The sequence below is a fragment of the Hylobates moloch genome, unplaced genomic scaffold, assembly GCF_009828535.3.
Source record: "Hylobates moloch isolate HMO894 unplaced genomic scaffold, HMol_V3 SCAFFOLD_8, whole genome shotgun sequence".
Taxonomy (NCBI): domain Eukaryota; kingdom Metazoa; phylum Chordata; class Mammalia; order Primates; family Hylobatidae; genus Hylobates; species Hylobates moloch.
Window position 1 is genome coordinate 118,561,388 of NW_026652283.1, and position 18,701 is coordinate 118,580,088.

Sequence of the window (18,701 nt, forward strand, 5' to 3'; positions counted from 1 at the left end):
TCCCTCTCTCTACACACACACACACACACACACACACACACACACACACCCTCTCTCTATATGTATATATACTCAAAATCCATGTTTTTACCCACGGCTCACAAACAGTAAACTGAGGCTTGGAGAGAGTCAGTGCATTTGCCCAGGTCCACATGGCTGGACCCTGGCCAGCTGTTTGTATGGAACCCGTGTCCTTTCCAGAGCATCTCACTGCCTCTGTCAAAACACAGCCGCTTCTGGGAGCAACAGAGCATTGTGCCTGGTCGGCTGTTGCTCCTCAATGAGAATGGATTTCCTGGCACTCTCCAGGGACAGCAGATGGCCATCTCCACAGTTTGCTCCAGGCCAACCAGGATCCAGGCACCCTTGAGCCTTGTGCCATGCCAGCTGGGTGGCTGACGTTTGTTCTAGAATCTCTAAAGTTTGCCTTCATGCAGCTGGCTGTGAAGCTGGTATTTTGAGATCCCTGACAGAGTCTTAAAAAGAAGAGACTAGTGAAGCAGGGGGCTGGATTTAGCGTTCCTCCTCCTGGGCCCTTTAAACCCTGGTGTTTGACCTTGAAACTCCTTGAGGCAAGGTCTGGTACGTCCCTGTTATCCACCATATTCCCAGAGTGGCTGCCAGCCCCCAGCCAGTTGCTCAGAAGAGCCCAGGGTCCAGGAGAGCCACAGTGGCGTTTCTCACATGTTTGCTTTCCTGCAGCTGTAGAAGAAATGCATTTGGGACCAGTGCTGAAGATTGCGCTGGTGGCTCTTTCTTCAGGAACTACAGGTTCTTTAGGAACCAGTCATCCACTCTTTATCAGAGCTGGAGAGATGCTGTCCTCATGGCCTTCCCAAGGTCCCTGCATCTGTACCTCCGGGCCCGTTAGGATACCCACCGCTTCTCAGGGGGAATTATTTGGACGGTCTAAATGTTTAGTTATTAGGCACAGCCCAGTTCACTGATTTAATTGATATAGAACATTGAGGAAATACCCTATCGCAGTTTCAACCTCAGCGTGATTATATTTGGGGCCAAGTCATTCTTTGTTGTAAGGGGCTTTCCAGAGCATTGCAGTATTTAGCAGTATCCCTGGCCTCTACCTGCCAGATGCCAGCAGCACCTGCACCCCGAGTTGTGACAATCAAAAATGTCTCCAGACGTCGACAGATGTCCCCTAGGGGCCAAAATCACCCGGGTTAAGAATCAATGCATTGCTGTTAAATGGGTGCTTCTGGGTGTTGTAAACTGAACAAGGTCCCCCCAGCCCCCGAGATGTGAAAACCTAGAATAAAAAGACTTGCTTAATACAGTAACCTTAAGCAAATTCTTTTACCTCCCTGAGCCTCAATTCCTTCCTCTGAAAAATAGGGACACTGACAGGCATTCTCATGGGATTATTGTCCCATTAAATTCAATGAAATAACATATCCACAGAGTCTGGCATACATAATGTCTGACGCACTGAAACATTCAGTAAATGTGAATTCCTTTTCTTCCCTGTCTTTAACCCCAAGGTTTTCTTCCTAAAAATGACAAAGGCATAAATTAATGCTCCCAGGGAACATCCCTTTCCCGTGTTTGGAGAGCATTGTGGGAGATCATGGCGGCTAGCAACGTGGGTTATGATCCCTTCCCTTGTTTGCCTACTGAAGAATCCAAGAATAGCTGTGGACTCATTCATGAGAAAAATACCCACACAGTTTTGCATGTAATTCCAGAAGTACCAAACCAAATCCCTGCTCTGCCCTTAGGGAGCTAGCATTCACTATGGAACATAGTAGAAATAAAAAACCAAAAGTAAGAGAAAAGTTCATCAAGATGGTGCAAAATGCTATGGTGGAAAAAAAGCAAGAAGGCAGGAGGGAGTCTTGAGGGGTATCTTAGTCCATTTTTTACTGCTATAATACAGACTGGGTAATTTATAAAGAATAGAAGCATATTTGGTTCATGGTTTTGGAAGCTGAGAAGCTGAAGATTGAGAAGCTGCATCTGGTGAGAGCCTCTTTGCTGTGTCTTAACATAGCAAGAGTGGGGAGAGAAAGAGAGAGACAGAGCTCAGGCCAAATTTTTTTTTTTTTTTTTTTTTTTTTTTTTTTTTTTTTTTGAGACAGAGTCTTGCTCTGTCATCCGGGCTGGAGTGCAGTGGTGCAATCTCAGTTCACTGCAACCTCCACCCCACCGGTTCAAACAATTCTCCTGCCTCAGCCTCCCAAGTAGCCAGGACTACAGGTGCGTGCCACCACACCCGGCTAAATTTTTGTATTTTTAGTAGAGATGGGGTTTCACCATGTTGGCTAGGCTAGTCTCAAACTCCTGACCTCAAGTGATCTGCCCACCTCGGCCTCCCAAAGTTCTGGGATTACAGGCATGAGCCACCGTGCGCAGTCCAAACTACTTTTTAAGTCAGGAACCCACTCCCTGGATAACCAACCCACTTCTGTGTTAACTGCATCAATCCATTCAGGAGGCAGAGCCCTCATGGCCTAACCACCTCTTGAAGGCCCCACCTCCTAAAACAATGCTGTAATGGTGATTCAGTTCCCACCATACGAATTTTTGGGGGACACATTCAAACCATGGCAGGGAGTTGCAGTTTTAAGTGTGGTGGTCGGGGAGGGCCTGGCTGAGAAGCTGATCATTGCATCTTGATTAGCTTCATTGTACCCCAGCCCACTGGGGTACAATGCCATAGAAGTTAGGTGAGCATGCAAATGTCAGGATATGGCTGAGAAGGTGACATTTGTGTAACAATGTAGGGATACTGGAGGAAGACCATTCCAGGCAGAGGAACTAGCAAGTGCGGCTGGAGCATGTCTGAGGGGCCAGCAGGAGAGGACCCCCGGGAGGGCAAAGGGGACTTGACAGGTTGGTTTTAAGAACAGCTTACCCATTGGAGGCAGAGACTCCTGGGAGGGGGAAGCAGGCTGGTTCCATGGGTGACTCCATATGTATATATGGCAGGGCAGCCCTGCTGGCCCTTCTAAGGACTGTAGCCTTTACCTGGGGTGACTTAGCACATCAGTGAGGAGAGGCTGGCCATGCTGCAGCGTAAAATACCTACATAGTTCCAGTGACCTTAAGCATTTTCGATTTAGTTCATGCTCATTGCTTGTGAGTCAAGGGTCCCTGTGGAGCAGCCTCTTCCTGGAGCATGGCTGAGCATGCTCTTCTGCCCGGCAGGGCCACACATCCCTTCTGCTCATGTGCTTGGCCAGAGCAAGTCTCAGCCACACCTCAGTCCAGCAGGGTGGGCGTGTACATCCTCCCACGCAAAAGGCGTTGAAAATCACTGACCCCTGATGGTCCACCAGGCACTGGAAGCCACGTGGAGGGAAACATTGTAGCTTAATCATGTTGGCTGCTGTAGTGTGGATAGAGTGTTGGGAGGAGGGCAGATGCAGAAAGGCCTGTTAGGAGGCCATTCCAGCAATTCAGGCAAGAGAGGTGGAACAGAAGTGTCGTCAGCTTTGCAGTGGCTTGAACGCTCAGGCAGGGCCTCCCCGGGGTGGGTCCTCAGCTGTGTAGACCCACAAATTTGACTTTGTCAGTGCTCACAGAGATGATCAGAGGGCTGACATGTGATAACCAAATTAATAAAAAACTGGTGTATAAGCCTCAATGATAATTCTTTAATTTGTGGTTGAGGATGGAGAGAGATCTTTCCCAGTGGTTCAAAAAATAATCTGAGTTTTGGATTCAGACAAGCCTGTATTCAAATTGTAGTTCTATAACTTTTTAACTGCTTCATGTGGGAAAGTTACTTAATTAGCCTGTGAGCCTCAGTCTCTTCATTCTGAAATCAGTCTGCTGCTGCTGATAGCATGGTAAGGAGGAACAATTAAGTTAACATAACAATTGAATTATGCGCAGTGCCTAGCACAGAGTCTGGATCAAGGTGGCTGTTCAGTAGACAGAAGATATGACTGTTACTGAACTTACTAGAAACTAGCAGAAGACATGGTATGCATGAAGTCAGAGGCGAAAAAAGAGATCTTTCATAGAAACCATGGTAAGATCTGATATTCTTTCTCCCTTGGCCACTCACTTACGTTAAAGAGCTTTTTGTCCAGCCAGAGGATGGTGTGGTCGCTCAAATTTTGGCTTTCCTGAGATATCCAAATCCTCCTTTTTTACGTTGACACCAGATCACTTCGATTAGTCTTGGGTTTTTCCTGATCTCCTCGGCCACATGTATGTCAGTCCTGAGGGCTAGGGCCACAAATGTGATTGCCGTTTTCTTCTCTTTGACCTTTCTTCTTCTTTTTCTTTTTTTTTTTTTTTTTTTTTTCTGAGATGGAGTCTTGCTCTGTTGCCAGGCTGGAGTGCAGTGGCGTGATCTTGGCTCACTGCAACCTCCACCTCCCAGGTTCAAGTGATTCCCCTGTCTCAGCCTCCAGAGTAGCTGGGACTACAGGCACCCACGACCACACTCAGCTAATTGTGTTTTTGTATTTTAGTAGAGACAGGGTTTCACCATGTTGGCCAGTGTAGAATGATCTCAATCTCTTGACCTTGTGATCCACCTGCCTCGGCCTCCAAAAGGGCTGGGATTACAGGCATGAGCCACCGCACCTGGCTTTTTTGACCCTTCTTAAGGGTCCATCTGGAGATGTCAGAGGTGCATTAAAGTGACCCCTTGTGGAAACCTCACATCTGGATCACACCCTCTTCAAGTACAGAAATGTAATGAAAATGAGTATGTCAGTGCTTATGAAAGACTGTGCACAAAGCAACCCGTTAGACCTGAGATTATTTGCCTTTAAAATGGCAAAACTGCAATTACTTTTCACCAGTGTAATATTTCCTGTGTACATATTTTCAGCAAAAGTTTTAAAAGAAGATTGCTTTTTTTGTTACTTTCTCATTAGCACTAAGGAATTTAATTCTGACTGATAACCAGGTAGTGCCCTGCATGTGAAGACCACATCTAGAAGTACAGCATTGAATGTAGAGTAGGCATTGAATTTGGAGACAGGCCCTTCTAATTTGCATAGACATCCACCAAGCTTTTCAAGAAGGATGGCTGATCCTGACCGGTGGTGTGCTGTTAAATGTTTAACAACCAACATTTAGCAGGATTTGGTGGAGCTCTGATTTGTACCATTTGCCAATTGCTGTGGTGTAAATACTCCCACCATGCCAATTTCAAGCCTGCAACATGACATCAGCCAGCCTACAGTTTAACAATTGGCCAGCTCCAGCACGTGCAGATCCAGATTCTGGGGAGTGAAACAGTCTCGGGTTTCAGTATGAGGTTTCTTGCTTACTAGTTGTGTGGCCTTGGGCAGGTTATTTAATGGCTTTGAGCTTGGCTCATAGAAGGCATCAGGATGCTTGTTTTCTTCCCTCTTCGTTGCCCAAATAAGAAAGCACCTTTGTCACATCACTCCCTTGCCTTGTCTCCTGTGGGAAGGTGAGGACGGGAGATAGTGGGTTGTGCTTAGAGAGGCGGTGGACAGAGCTGCCTTATCCTTTTCTGGGAACATTTCCAAGAAGAGACTGGACTTTTTTTAAATGTAGAAAGACAGAGGGAAGTTTGACAGATGGAGGGGGAAGAATTGCTGTCTAAAAGGAACTCGTCGTGGGGAAAAATACAAAATAGGAATTTGAAGAGCAGATGGTGGAGATCCCCCAAATGTTAGCTTCCCCAGGAGGGAGGGAGGGAGGGAATGGGCCAGGGTTGAAAGAGGGAGATGTTGTCCTTGATGTGCAGACCGACAGATAACCAGCTAAGCCTGTGTCCTGTTTGGGGCATCTCTAGAGGCCTAGCCCACTGAGGTACAATGCCATAGAAGTTAGGTGAGCATGCAAATGTCAGGATATGGCTGTGGCCACATCCACATCTCTTCACTGCTATTTCGGTTTGCTCATCTATAATATGAGGATAAGAAACCTGGCAGGAAAAGGCTGCCATAAAGAGCTCAAGAGATGGCAGGAAGACAACTGGGGAACAGCTAAGGGTGGGGTGTGAAGAAGGACAGAGCAGATCCCAATCCCGACTGTCACACAGAGCCAGGAGGAGAAGCACAGAAGCAGTCCTCCGAATGCTGCACAACCTGAGTGACAGCTCTCCACTGGGGCTGATTTGGGAGGAAAGCAGGTGGTGGGAGAGTGAGGAGAGCAAGTGGCCTGCCTTCGGGAAGCTTGGAGAAGATGAGACAAGGAGAGGAGGCACAGCTTCAGGAGAGGATGCAGGGTCCAGGGCCTATGCTGTGTAAATGGGAGAACCTTGACCCTGGCTGCCTGCTGATGGGAACAAGCCAGGAAGAAGGAGCTGGGGAGGAAAGAGTCAGGAAGCTGGGATCTGGGGAGCTGCACTCAGCTGACTCTTCCCACTTCTGTCCTGCCCCATGCTCAGGTCCTTCTTCATCACGTGTGTTTCTGACACATGACTTAGCAGTGGGGCTGAGCTGACGCTCTTGGGCAGAGAGCGGGTGAGGCAGGGCTGGGCCTGCACCTCCCATTCTGCAAAACACATTCCTGCAGTTGAGCCCAGCTCTGGCTCGGGCAGTTGGTGACCATCTCGAGGCACTCCTGCGGCTTTCTGGAGCACGCCTTCCCCCAGGCGCTGCGTTCAGCCTGCAGGGAGCTCTGGACATTGTTTCTTCCTTCAGGTTCCCTTATTGGAGATGTGTCGGGGCTCCCATACGCTGGCCCCCTGATGCAGCTCCAGCCTGGCCCATCCCGGTCACAGCCTCCCTGCCTGGCCTGACCCCTTCCACGGCACCTCCGTGCTCTCCTGCCTCACCTGCTCCCTCCAGATTCTAGGATCTCATCCTTTGCAAGACGCCCTGTCACTGTGCTTCTCATTCGGTAGGGCACCCATATTCACACGTTTTGCTTTGTTCCCCAACTGGCTATGACCCCTGGGAATTGAAACCACAAAACAGGACGTTCCCTGATGACTGACTTTCTGGCTCTGTGTCATTGGTCATAAGGTGTGGCTGTTCCATTTCTGGAACCTGAGACCCCAGGGCTGGTGATCAGAGTCCAAAGGCCCTTTCTCCAAGCCTTTCTCTGGGGAGTTGCCCTTTCCCAGCCCCCCAGCCCTAGGGAGCTCTGGCCCAGTGACTTCCCAGCCAGCTTCACTGCACTAAGGTCAGCTCAGTGAACATGCTGCCATCCCTGGCTCCTGGTCTGCACCAGGGAAAGGGAGCTGTGAAGGTCACTGCTCAGAGCTTGTTACAGCCAAACGTGAAGTGTGTAACAATTTCTAGTCTGATCTTCGGAATGCAGAAAGTGATGGAGCTGGAAGTGGAAGGGAACCGTGGATGCTCCCACGCCTGTCCAGGAATTTCACTGGGGGCTTCCACAGCCGGTTCCTACGTGCTTGAGTCTTACCTAGGAGAATGCATTGACTTTTGAGTTGACTTCAGACAAGACGGAAATTTTCCAAGTGAGCCACTGCAGAGAAGGAAGAACCTGTACTCCCTCCTTCTGTAACAGAACACACAGCAAGCTTTGAAGATGAATCACTTGGCGGTGGTTGTGCACAGTTCCGTCCGCACGGTATGCATCTGCTCAGGCTGCGGTCATAGAGCACTGCAGATCAAGGTGCTACCGGTCTGAGAAGTCTCTCTTGAGGCCTCTCTTCTTCGCTTGTAGACACCTGTCTTCTTGCTGTGTCCTCATGTGGTCATGCCCCTGTGTGTGTGCCTGTGTCCTAATTTCCACTCCTTAGAAGGAACCGGTCACACAGGATTAGGGCCCACCCTAATGGCCTCGTTTTACCTTAATCACCTCTTTTAAGGCCCTTTCTCTAAACACAGCCACATTCTGAGGTCCTAGGGGTTAGAGCTTTAGCATATGGATTTTGTGGGGGGGACACAACTTAGCACCTACCTCCCCAGGCCCTTCTCAATAAGAAAATGCACGTAGATGCTCAATGAATCCTGCCAGTTTCTCCGGGACAACCAGGTGCAAGGTTGGGGAGGGTTCAGAGCAAGAAGTGCATCTTCTGTCCTGGCTTCCCATCTCCTGCCCCAGTTGAGTCCCCAGAATTCACAGGCTGTCCTCAAGGCACCCTTTGCTGATGGCCCTTTGAGGAAGAATTGCAGTGACAGTCCTGTGGGGGCTGCAGGCCTTGTTCAGGGAAAAGATGCAGAAGTGGCTGAGCCATGAACATTTGGTCCCTTGGCCAAACATAATGACGTAGACAATGTCACAGGCCCAGATGAGTTCCTGGGGGGCAGGCTGAAGACACGTTCATCGATGCACTCCATCACAGGTTTTTGAGTCCCACCAGGGCAAGGGCTATCCTCTGTTGAGCATCCAGTAGAAACCTGTTCCCAAATGGGGTCCTGAAGTGGGCCTGGCTTCCCGGTCTCTTCTCAGGGATTGACTCAGCCCACCAGCTGCACCAACTCCAGTCCCAAAAAATGTGCCCAGAGCCTCGGATAGAATGGGGAATACTTTGGTGATGAGGTGGATTAGAAAGTGATGGGGGTAAGAGTTTTAACCTCTCCTCGGCAAGTCCCCTCCTTACAGGATCATTCTCGCCCCTGTTACTGGCAGAGAGAGAGGGGCAGGCAAATCAGGGGCATGAGGCCTGTACACCCACTCCCCATTGCTCTGTGTGGCCAAAGGTGTTCTTCTTGGTTTTGGGCAGGTGGTGAAAGTTCACCTTCTCCTTTCACTATTTGGAGCATTTCACAGTGTCAAGGATATGACCTGGCGTTTGAACTCTGAAGAGCCAATGGCTGGACACCAGAACAGGCTCCCACCGTTGGTGAAGGCTGATGACCTTCAGTACAAAGGATCTTGAGGAAGGTGTTGCCTGCTGGATATCTGGAAAGCTGAACTGACAGAGGGACCAGACGGAGAAAGGATGGAGAGTAGGAGCAGCGCGACATGGCGGGAAGCATGCCGTCCTCATAGAGATGGCCAGTGTTTCTCAGGACAGTCTTGAGCGAGCCACCCAAGCACCTGCACCTCTGCTTCCTGTGGAATGGGCGGGTTGAAGTGGATGGTCTGAGAAGCTCACCTGGTTAGAAGGTTTGGCCATTCATAACTTGACCAAGTCAGAAACAGATGAAGCAGAAACTTAAAACTGGGCTGGCCATTAGCCCACCAGCAGACTCCCCAGTCAGACGCCTGGAATCACAGTCTTCCATGGGACCATTTCCCAAGTCCTCCTTGTAAGTTAGCAGTGATGTCTTGCAACACTGAGGAATGTCTGTGCAGTACCCTTGGGCGAAATTCTAGAAGCCCCAACTGCAGTGCCTGGTCGGCTGAAACAAGAGTAGTTTCAGCACCACCGCCATGAAGGGAGTGGCAGGAACGGAACACCAGCCTTCAAAACCACAGCTACACACCTGGAAATGGGGTAGGTAACTCTGATGGCGGAAGAATGGAGAAGAATTCTATTTGGCTTTGCAACTTGTGGCTGATGAGCATTTGAATTCCCATTTATTCATTATTGGTGTGAACGGGGCCAATGTCACAGTACAGAGAACAGCAAAATCAGAACAGCGAAGTGTGAGGCTGATCCTAACTCTGCACCCCAAGTCTGTTCAAAGCGTGCTCAGAACTGGACTGGATCTGACCAGGCCCCAGCAGAAGCTGAGCTGCTCCTTCTTGCTTTATGAGCTCAGCACTCACGCTTTTCTGAGTAGCAGGTAATAGAGTTTGCTTTAGTAGAAGGAACACAACAATCAAGCCTTCTTCCCACCCAGCTCCCATAGAACTCCCATCTGATTACTATGGGTTGGCAGGACCCATGTTCATGGTTAACATCAAGCAATGAATTCAGCTGGAGAGCAAGGATGTCATGAGGATGTTTAATGGTATTTTTTGAGGGTGCTTCAGTGCTGGGGATAGTCTGGTCCAGTCTATGAAGATGTGATTTCAGCCAGGCGTGGTGACTCATGCCTGTAATCCCAGCACTTTGAGGGGTCAAAGTGGGAGGATTGTTTGAGCCAAGAGTTGGAGATCAGCCTGGGCTGTGTTGAAACTCTGTCTCTAGGCCAGGCGCAGTGGCTCACACCTGTAATCCCAGCACATTGGGAGGCCAAGGTGGGCAGATCACTTGAGGTCAGGAGTTCAAGACCAGCCTGGCCAACATGGTGAAATCCTGTCTCTACTAAAAATACAAAAATTAGCCAGGCATGGTGGTGTACACCTGTAGTCCCAGCTATTCGGGAGGCTGAGGCAGGAGAATCGCTTGAATCTGGCAAGTGGAGGTTGCAGTGAGTGGAGATCACGCCACTGCACTCCAGCCTGGGTGACAGAGTGAGACTCTATCTCAAAAAAAGAAGAAGAGGAAGAGGAAGAAGAAGAAGAGGAAGAGGAAGAAGAGGAAGAGGAAGAAGAAGAAGAAGGAGGAGGAGGAGGAGGAGGAGGAGAAGAAGGAGAAGAAGGAGAAGAAGAAGAAACAACTCTGTTTCTAAAAAAATAAAAAAAAGTTAGCTGGGCTCACTGGCACATGCCTGTGGTCCCAGGTATGGGAGACGGGAGGATCACTTGAGCACAGGACGTTGAAGCTTCAGTGAGCAGTGATTATGCCTCTGCACTCCAGCCTGGGCGACAGGGTAAAACCCTGACTCAAAAAAAAGAAAAATGTAATTGCACATCCTCTGCCCTCCAGAAATCTACAACCTACATCACGTTACTCCTAAGAGGAGTTCTCCCTGCTGCACCCTAACAGACAATGTGAGCACTAAAAGGTTCCCTGACCAACCATGTGCAGCCATTGCAGACACACATGAGATGCCCTGTGCGCACCACAGTGAGGCAGGATATGTGTCATGTTCAGAACTTTCTAGAGAAGCAAAGGGAAAATTGCCATGAATGCTCTTTGGATGTTTTCCAGATAGATTTCCATGGAGAACTTGGGATCATGTTGCCCCTGTTTGTTTCAAATCTCCATGGTTTTTATTACTATGAAAGAGACACATGCCCATTGTAACAGTGAAGAGGTTTTTTTATTGCACCATACTGTTCTGCAAGCTAGGACTCTGAGCATCATTTCAGATGATGGAAGGAGGGGGCCTTTGTGAGATGGGTGAGGCAGAGCCAGTGCTGGGAGAGTGTCATGCGGCAGAGAACTTGGATTCTTCATCGGGCTCTGGAGAGTTGTGGGGAGTTGGGCAGGTCCCAGGGAGAGACAAGCAGAAGCTTGGTGGTTTGGGGAAGTTTAACTGGTGTCTTGATGAATGGGGCTTCTGGAACTGATCTTTGAGCTTAAGGGAGAAAATGACTGGGTAACTTCGATTTCAACCTGGAAGAATGTCGTGGGGGAATTGTGCTGCGTGGCAGGGTAAGGCTTTCCTGAGGAGGTCGTTGCCAGTGGCACAGCATTCAGCCTCCTGTTGCATTTACTTACATTTAGTTGTGAAATTTTGGGAGAAAAGACCAACAAAAGAGGCCCCAGATGGACTGTGGAACTGATGCATGGGGAGTTGGGGGTTGGTGATGGGGGAATCTTGCTTGAACAGAGATTGTATGACAGCACTCGAATAATGACTGGTTATTCGTGGGTGGATTTGGGGAGACTTCAGTAACAATGGATTGTGTTTCATTTGGTTTAGTTGCAAATATCAAGTAGTCAGAGTTGGATATAAAATTGCTCTATGGCAATATGAGTATGACTTGGAATTAGGCACACTCAAACTCTCTGAATATTTGCCCGTTGTGGGAGGAAATGCAGAGAGTAAGTGCAGAGGCCTTGGAAGCCTCGGAAAACCAGGAAGGGGAAGAGGCACCCCCAAAGCCCGAGTGACACCATGTTGAACCCAGAGGGCAACCAGAGAAGGACAGAGCTTCACAAGTCAAGGCTTAAGAGCACTTTGAGCAGCAGTCGGTTGGAGAAAGCAACAGGGATTGTGGAGAGGCTGAAAAGACCAGAGTGGGTGAGAGAGGAAGTCTGTGAAATGGGCGGGATATCCCAGTGTCCTGGATCTTGGTGGCCTTGGGTGGCAGGTCAGGGAGAAGCTAACTGGAAGAAGGTTCAGGAAAGGGCCTTTTGGGACTTTGAATGAGGTGAGGAAAAGGCAGAAGCATGATTCTAGCACCTCAGAGGAGAACAGTGTGGAACTCAGGGCAGTGGGTAAACCCTTGGTCTTCACAATTGGCAATTCCTCCTGTGGGCTCCTCTGAGAGCACAGGCTGCTGGTGACAGGGACACCAATGCCTGCCACACATCTGTGTGCCACAAGAATTGCATGATTCCTTAAGATGGAACCCACAAAGGCCTGCCCACGGCAGACGTGGACCCACCTCTCAGCCCCCTAGCAAAACACACTGGCTCAGTATCACCCTTGAGCTACTGAGCTCCCAAAATGGCAAATGGGGTTGTTGAAACAAAAGCTCCATCTCCCAAGTTGTCAGCATAGGGAGCAGCTGTGACCTCCAAGTTCAGTTCCTGATTCTGTGTTTCTTTCTCCCTCCTCCTTTAGATCGTGGTGTATGTGGGCGTCTCCTCAGCCGGCAGCTTCACTGTGCCCTGCGGTTGATGTCCAAGGTTTTGACTGTGTGGATTTGTGTCTTTCCGGCAGGTGTCTCCTCTGTGACTTCCCTGATGTCCCTGGCTTGGGTGCTAGCCTCCTATCACAAGCTGCTGCGGGACTCCAGGGACGACAAGAAGAGCATGAGCTACAGAGGGGCCATCATCCAGGTCTTCTGGCGCCTCTTCACCATCTCATCCCGAGTGATCTCTTTTGCCCTCTTTGCTTCCATCTTCCAGCTCTATTTTGGGATCTTCGTGGTGGTTCACTGGTGCGCCATGGCCTTCTGGATCATCCATGGCGGAACAGACTTCTGCATGTCCAAGTGGGAGGAGATCCTCTTCAACATGGTGGTAGGGATCGTGTACATTTTCTGCTGGTTTAACGTCAAGGAAGGGCGGACTCGATATCGAATGTTTGCATATTATACGATAGTCTTGACTGAGAATGCTGCCTTGACGTTGCTTTGGTATTTTTACAGAGACCCGGAGACCACTGACTCCTATGCGGTGCCAGCACTGTGTTGTGTCTTTATTAGCTTTGTGGCTGGGATCGCAATGATGCTCTTATACTATGGTGTGCTGCATCCCATGGGGCCACGAGTTAAGATCCTTGCCAGCTCCTGTTGTGCCGAGCTGCTCTGGGGCATCCCTTTGCCCCCCGATGTTGAGCCCATGGCGCCTGAGACCCCTGGGTACCGGGGGACCCAGGTTACGCCCACCAGAGCCGTAACGGAACAACAGGAGGATCTCACGGCTGACACTTGCTTGCCCGTTTTCCAAGTGAGACCCATGGGGCCCCCTACCCCGTTGGGGCGTCCTTACCTCCCAGAAGGGCCCCTCATTAAGATTGACATGCCAAGAAAGCGATATCCAGCTTGGGATGCTCATTTTGTAGACAGGAGGCTGAGAAGGACTATTAACATTCTACAGTATGTCACCCCCACCGCAGTAGGCATTCGATATCGAGACGGACCACTCCTCTATGAGTTGCTACAGTATGAGTCTTCACTCTAAGAGCATCTTGACCAAGTTGAGAAGGGGACCTTAAGTTCGGTTTGCGGCAAACACCACTTGCAAGAAATATAACCCTCCCTTCCCCCAATACACAGAACCACCGCCACCACCACCAACACCGCCACACCAACACCACCACTACAAAAAAAAAAATAAGTCACAACCCCTTCAAATAAGCTTTCTTTCCAGTCGCTGTATGTATACAAAGATATTCTCTATGTTTTGTAAGTAAAAACAAAAAGAAAACCTTTCTTTTGTTTTTTACACATAAGAAACAGTATTGAAAAATCCCACGCTATGGTTCGTAGAGTGGAGAAGGAGGAGTTATCTCCACTCCAAAAGAAAAAAAAAGTTTTTTTACCTTACACCAAGTGTAGATCATTTATGGGATTGGTGCTGATTGAAAGAACAAAACAAAACAAAACAAACACAAACAAACAAAAAACCTTCAACTGCCTTATGCCCTTAGGTGCTGAGTTTCATTAAGTACTGTCACGTTTTCTCATGCAAAACTCTCTGGTGATTTTTGCACCAGAAGAGGGAAAATTAAACAATTAAATCAAACAAATCTAAAAGTGAAACAAAAACCAACCAACAAATACAACACAAAGCAATTATTCTTCCTATCTGATTATTTGTATTGAAGAAAACAAATTTACCAAAAGCAAAAGCATAAAACCCCTCCCTCTTTTCAGTTTCTCCCCCTCCTCTCCTGACCTTCTCCCCACTTTGCCGAGCCTTCTAGGAGCTCAAGGGCTGTTTGAAACTCAAATGGCTGGAGAAGCTACTTGAAGGCTGACTATGTGCCATTTTAGGATTTACCAAGCAAGAATCACATTTGTTTCCCAGTGAAAAGCAAACCAGAACAAAACAAAAAGCCACCCGAATAATTCGGTAAGGAAAGAATATTCTAAAGCAAATTAAAGGAGATTTCTATACACATAATCAGTAATAATAAAACTCAGCATAGTAGCAAAAAGAACGACATCAATTTAAAGGCACAATACTTAATCAGTGACTGGCAACAACAATTAGTTCCATCATTTTAAGGCTGTGAATGGTAGACATTTATCACATGTGATATTGTGTAAAGCCTCTTCTGTTTCCATTTGGTGGGAAGCCTTAAATTGATCTGGAAAGAATTCTTCATTTTTCATTTGTGCTTTTTAAAAAAAAAAACACAAAGAGGAAAACTAGAATATATATATATATATATACATATATATAAAAAGTCAAAATTGTAATAACTGACCCATTTCAAAGACTGTTTGGTGCTTCTGTCTTTCACCATTGTGGTTGGCTGAAAGTCATTCAGCTCACCTGGTGCATCTGGGTTGAATGGGAAATTTTGTGTGTGTAGTATGTGTGTGTTTGTGTGTGTATGTGTGTGTGTGCCCATAGCACACGTATATCTGTGTGTGTCCCTGCTGCAAAGTCTTGCCAGAGATATACAAAACTGATGTAAGACGGACTTGGATTACGGCTTGGTTCGGCAGAGCATGGGAGCGGGGGCTCTGGAGTGGCGGGGAAGGGATGCTGCCTGCCCACGAGCCCTGGTTTGGGTGGCAAGACTCACACCAGCAGCGGACTCCAGGCCTTAGAGGCCATGCCATTTGGGTGAGGATTTGATTCCACTGTTTATTTTCTCATTGTATCAAGTTGAATTTCTGCAGGTGTTGCAAGTATGTTCAACCATTTAAAAAATTTTTATTTTTCAAAGTATTGTTCCTTTAAAGAATATTTGTGTTCTAGGGCATCGTTTCAATCCCATCGTATCTCTACTTGGGCACAAAAAAAAAAGGAAAAGAAAAAAATCACAAAAAAGATATATATATATATATATATATATAGACACACACAATATTTTTAAGTAAATACTGTTAGTCTTTGCTGTGTGTAGCTGCGATTTTTTTTTCCAAATATATACCTGTTTAGGGTGCAAGACCTCACATTGAACTATTCTCAACAGAAGTTCAATAACTGAGGGATTTTTTAATGTTTGTGGAGTTTTTTTGTTTTTTTTTTAAAAACAATTATTATTCAGCGAGGCTTCTCCTTCCCATCCCCTTCATTGTTTATCTAAAACCTTTTTTTTTTTTAAGAACAAGTTTCAAGTATCAGTTGTGAAATTGTATGCTTTCTTCTTTGTCTGGACTTCCTGGACTTCATGCGTCCTTACTAAGTATCGTGGTGCTGTCCTCTCCCCGTCCCTGACTCGGGGGTCCCCTCGGGCCTCCCTCGTGGGCAGGTGGAGGAGGAGCCCCCAACTCTAGGAAGCAGGACGAACAGAGCACACGCAGGCAGCAGTGAAAACCAGCCAGGGGGGCTCTGCACGCCCATCAAAGGGACCCACCTGTGGGCCCCTGGAGAGTCATCTGGGAGTTGGAATCTAGTCAGAGGCACTTTTCTGAACAGCAGCAGCGTGCTGTCTTGCAAGGGCTTCGCGTCTGAGCTCCACAGTGTACTCTGCTAGGCTGGGGAAGGTGAGGCCATTGGAGGGTGGGGCATCCGCTGTAGCTGCTGGGGTCCCACCTCTTGTCTGCCTCAGGTCTGGGGCTCTGTGCACCTGGAGCTGGCCCATGTCTGTCCTTAGCGCATCTTCCTTGAAATGCCCTCCTGCATCCGCTTGGGACTTCTGCCACTTCTGCTGTGTGTCTGTTCTTGGATTTCTTTCTTTCTTCTTTCTTTTCGTTTCAGCACAGTCACGGGTATTAATTCGCCACGTCTATTTCACTCTTGCACACTTAGTGTGTGTGTGTCTGTGTGTGTGCATCCTGCCATGTTTACATGAAACTTGCAAAGAGAACGGTGGATGCTGAGCTGACCGGGAGCACCAGGAGTTGGGACAGCACCTTCCAAATCAGGGAGGGCCTCCAGGGTCTTAGCCACTAGGAACAAATGAGGAGATCACGGGACATTTCAGCAATCTTTAATTTCACACTTCTCACTTGAAAAGGCATCCTCGCCCCTCTCTGGAACCCCTCCATCGGGCCAGTACTTTCTTCACAAAGAAAATGAAAATACGCATCTGTGAGCAGCAGCAGGGAAAGCAGGCTTTGCAGAGACGCAGGAAAAGGAAGAAAAGTAAGGAGAGAAGTAGAGAGCAAGGCGGGGAAGGGGCAGGGGGACCTCATGGCAAGGACCAGGCCAGCGCTGTCCTCAGTGTCCTCTTGTAATCAGCCTCTAGCAGCTCCCCACACTCCCAGCCACCGTGAAACTCTCTGCCATCATCTCCCCTGGGGTCTTCTCTTTCCCCCACCCCCGGCCCTTCCCCTTCCAGTGGCTTGTCCTGGGCGTCAAGGCAGGATTCCATACACACTCAGTGCTGAGACCACCTGGGGACTGTGTCTCCAGACCCAGATGACTTTGGTCCTGAAAGCCCGGATCCTTAAGGCCACCCCGTGACAAGGTCACTCTTTGTCCCACATTAAGTCTTTGTCCCATATTAGACATTAAATGCCCAATGTCCCATATTTTTCATTTGCCTGAGTCTCTGACAACCCTCGAGGGCTGCTGCTTCAGCTGCTTCCCAGAGGAATGCCCGTGATGTTTTTAGGTTTTTTAAAAATTTTAAGTCTCTGGGCCCATTTCTTTCCCAGGAACCCCTGATGAAAAATAATCCATTTCCAGTATTTAGGCCTGGTAAGCACGTTGGTGCCCAGAGACAGAGAATATAAAAACTATCTCCTTTTCATTCCCTAATGACCCCCCCATCAAGTACGCCCACTAAGCCCTGTATTTTATCCTCTAACCACATAGAACATTTGGCTCTACTTTTTCTTCTCAGAAATTGGGTGGTATTGCTCAGCTATAACTAACGGCATTAGAGTCGTTTCTGCAGACTCTGCTTCTCCCTTGCTCAGCAGGCCTGCCTCTTCTCCCAGCCTCTGTGTAAAAGGAAACTTCAGTCCCCTCACATGACATTGGGATAATGTCCCCTGCATTCACTGCCTGAAGCCTGTGACATCCGGAATGGGAGCTTCCTGTCTCTTAAGGCCATGATGAGGGGTGCTAGGGAGGCTTCAGTCCATCAGATCAACCCCCTCTGGCCTCACTCACCCTAAAGCTTCCCGTGTCTCTAACACTCTCCTGCACTCTGCCTCTGGAAGGTATCACCTGGTTCTGCAGGGTCAGGCTTGTCCCAGCAACATGGGTACCAGGACACTGGTAGGACACTCACCCAAGCAGATCTGCAGCCAGAATGAAAGAGGTGCCATCTGCCTTGCCCAGACACGCCGCCATCACAACACAGCCTTGGGCAGGGAAGATGACATTTCCCCATGGACTGGGGATCCCCACACCACACCTCCCCAGGCACAGAATCATTCAAGACCTGATGGTTCCCATGGCTCTAACCCAGTCCCTCCACAGCTGTGGCCCCTCTGAGTCCCATGATCCTGTCTGGCCCATGGTCCTGAAGGTGATTCCCCTGGCTTGGGGGCGTCTCATGCCACGGATGTCTGACCCTGTCCAGATATGAGCCTGATTCTCAGAAAGAATTTACAGGTTTTAGAAAAGCACCAAATGACATTATTTTCTCCATTCTTCCTCCAGTTGTATTCCCTCCCACTGCACAGTCATAGGGGCAGAAAAGAAGGTCTCTGATGTGGATATGGTTTGAAGCCGCACTGGGTGGGCCACAGCCTTGCTTCTTCTTGTACATCTAAACCCCTTTGCAGTCTTCGCAAGCTAGATAGAGGAAACACCACCTTCCTTCTCTCCATCTGGTCTGCTCCTTGCTCATGGGAGGGCTAGAACCAACCCCAAGCTTTGATGCCCCCAGACCTTAGCACAGGGTCCTCTCTCCATGATCCAGGGACAGAGCAAGAAGAGCATGACAGTGTGCAGGCTCAGAGCCTTTGGCTTGGAGCAAAGGATATCAGCTCCTAGAAGAGAATGAGGCAGGCCATATTCTCATGCTCCTGGCTCGCTCAGATGAGCTGGGTTGGAGACTGTCACCTAGCATTCATTTGGCACAGATGGTAGCATTTTCTTTGCCAGGAAAAGTGGCTCCTTACTCAAAATGAGCCCTTCCAGGCCTTGTATGTGTGATGACAGCTGCCCTGGATGGTGGCTTCATGAATGAAGGAGGGGAATCTCCTTGTGTACCTTTAATTTGATTTTCTTACCAAGAAGCTAAAATCTATTTTTTCTTTGCCAAACTGAAAAATATTAACACAATCAGATTTAAATTTGGATATTGTAAAAGGAAGAGAGCTTATTGCAATTAATTTCACGAAGATCCATGTGATACTCT

At 48.4% G+C, this 18,701-nt stretch overlaps 1 protein-coding gene across 1 annotated transcript in view; it reads left to right on the forward strand.

Moving 5' to 3' along the window:
- The window catches only part of XKR6 (XK related 6), a 318,835-nt gene extending 300,534 nt beyond the window's left edge, over positions 1 to 18,301 (forward strand). Inside the window, exon 3 of the mRNA XM_032162476.2 lies at positions 12,480 to 18,301. Coding sequence (XP_032018367.1) covers positions 12,480 to 13,444 — 965 coding nt within the window. The 3' untranslated portion in view covers positions 13,445 to 18,301. The remainder of the gene's footprint in view (positions 1 to 12,479) is intronic.
- Positions 18,302 to 18,701: the final 400 nt, after the last annotated feature.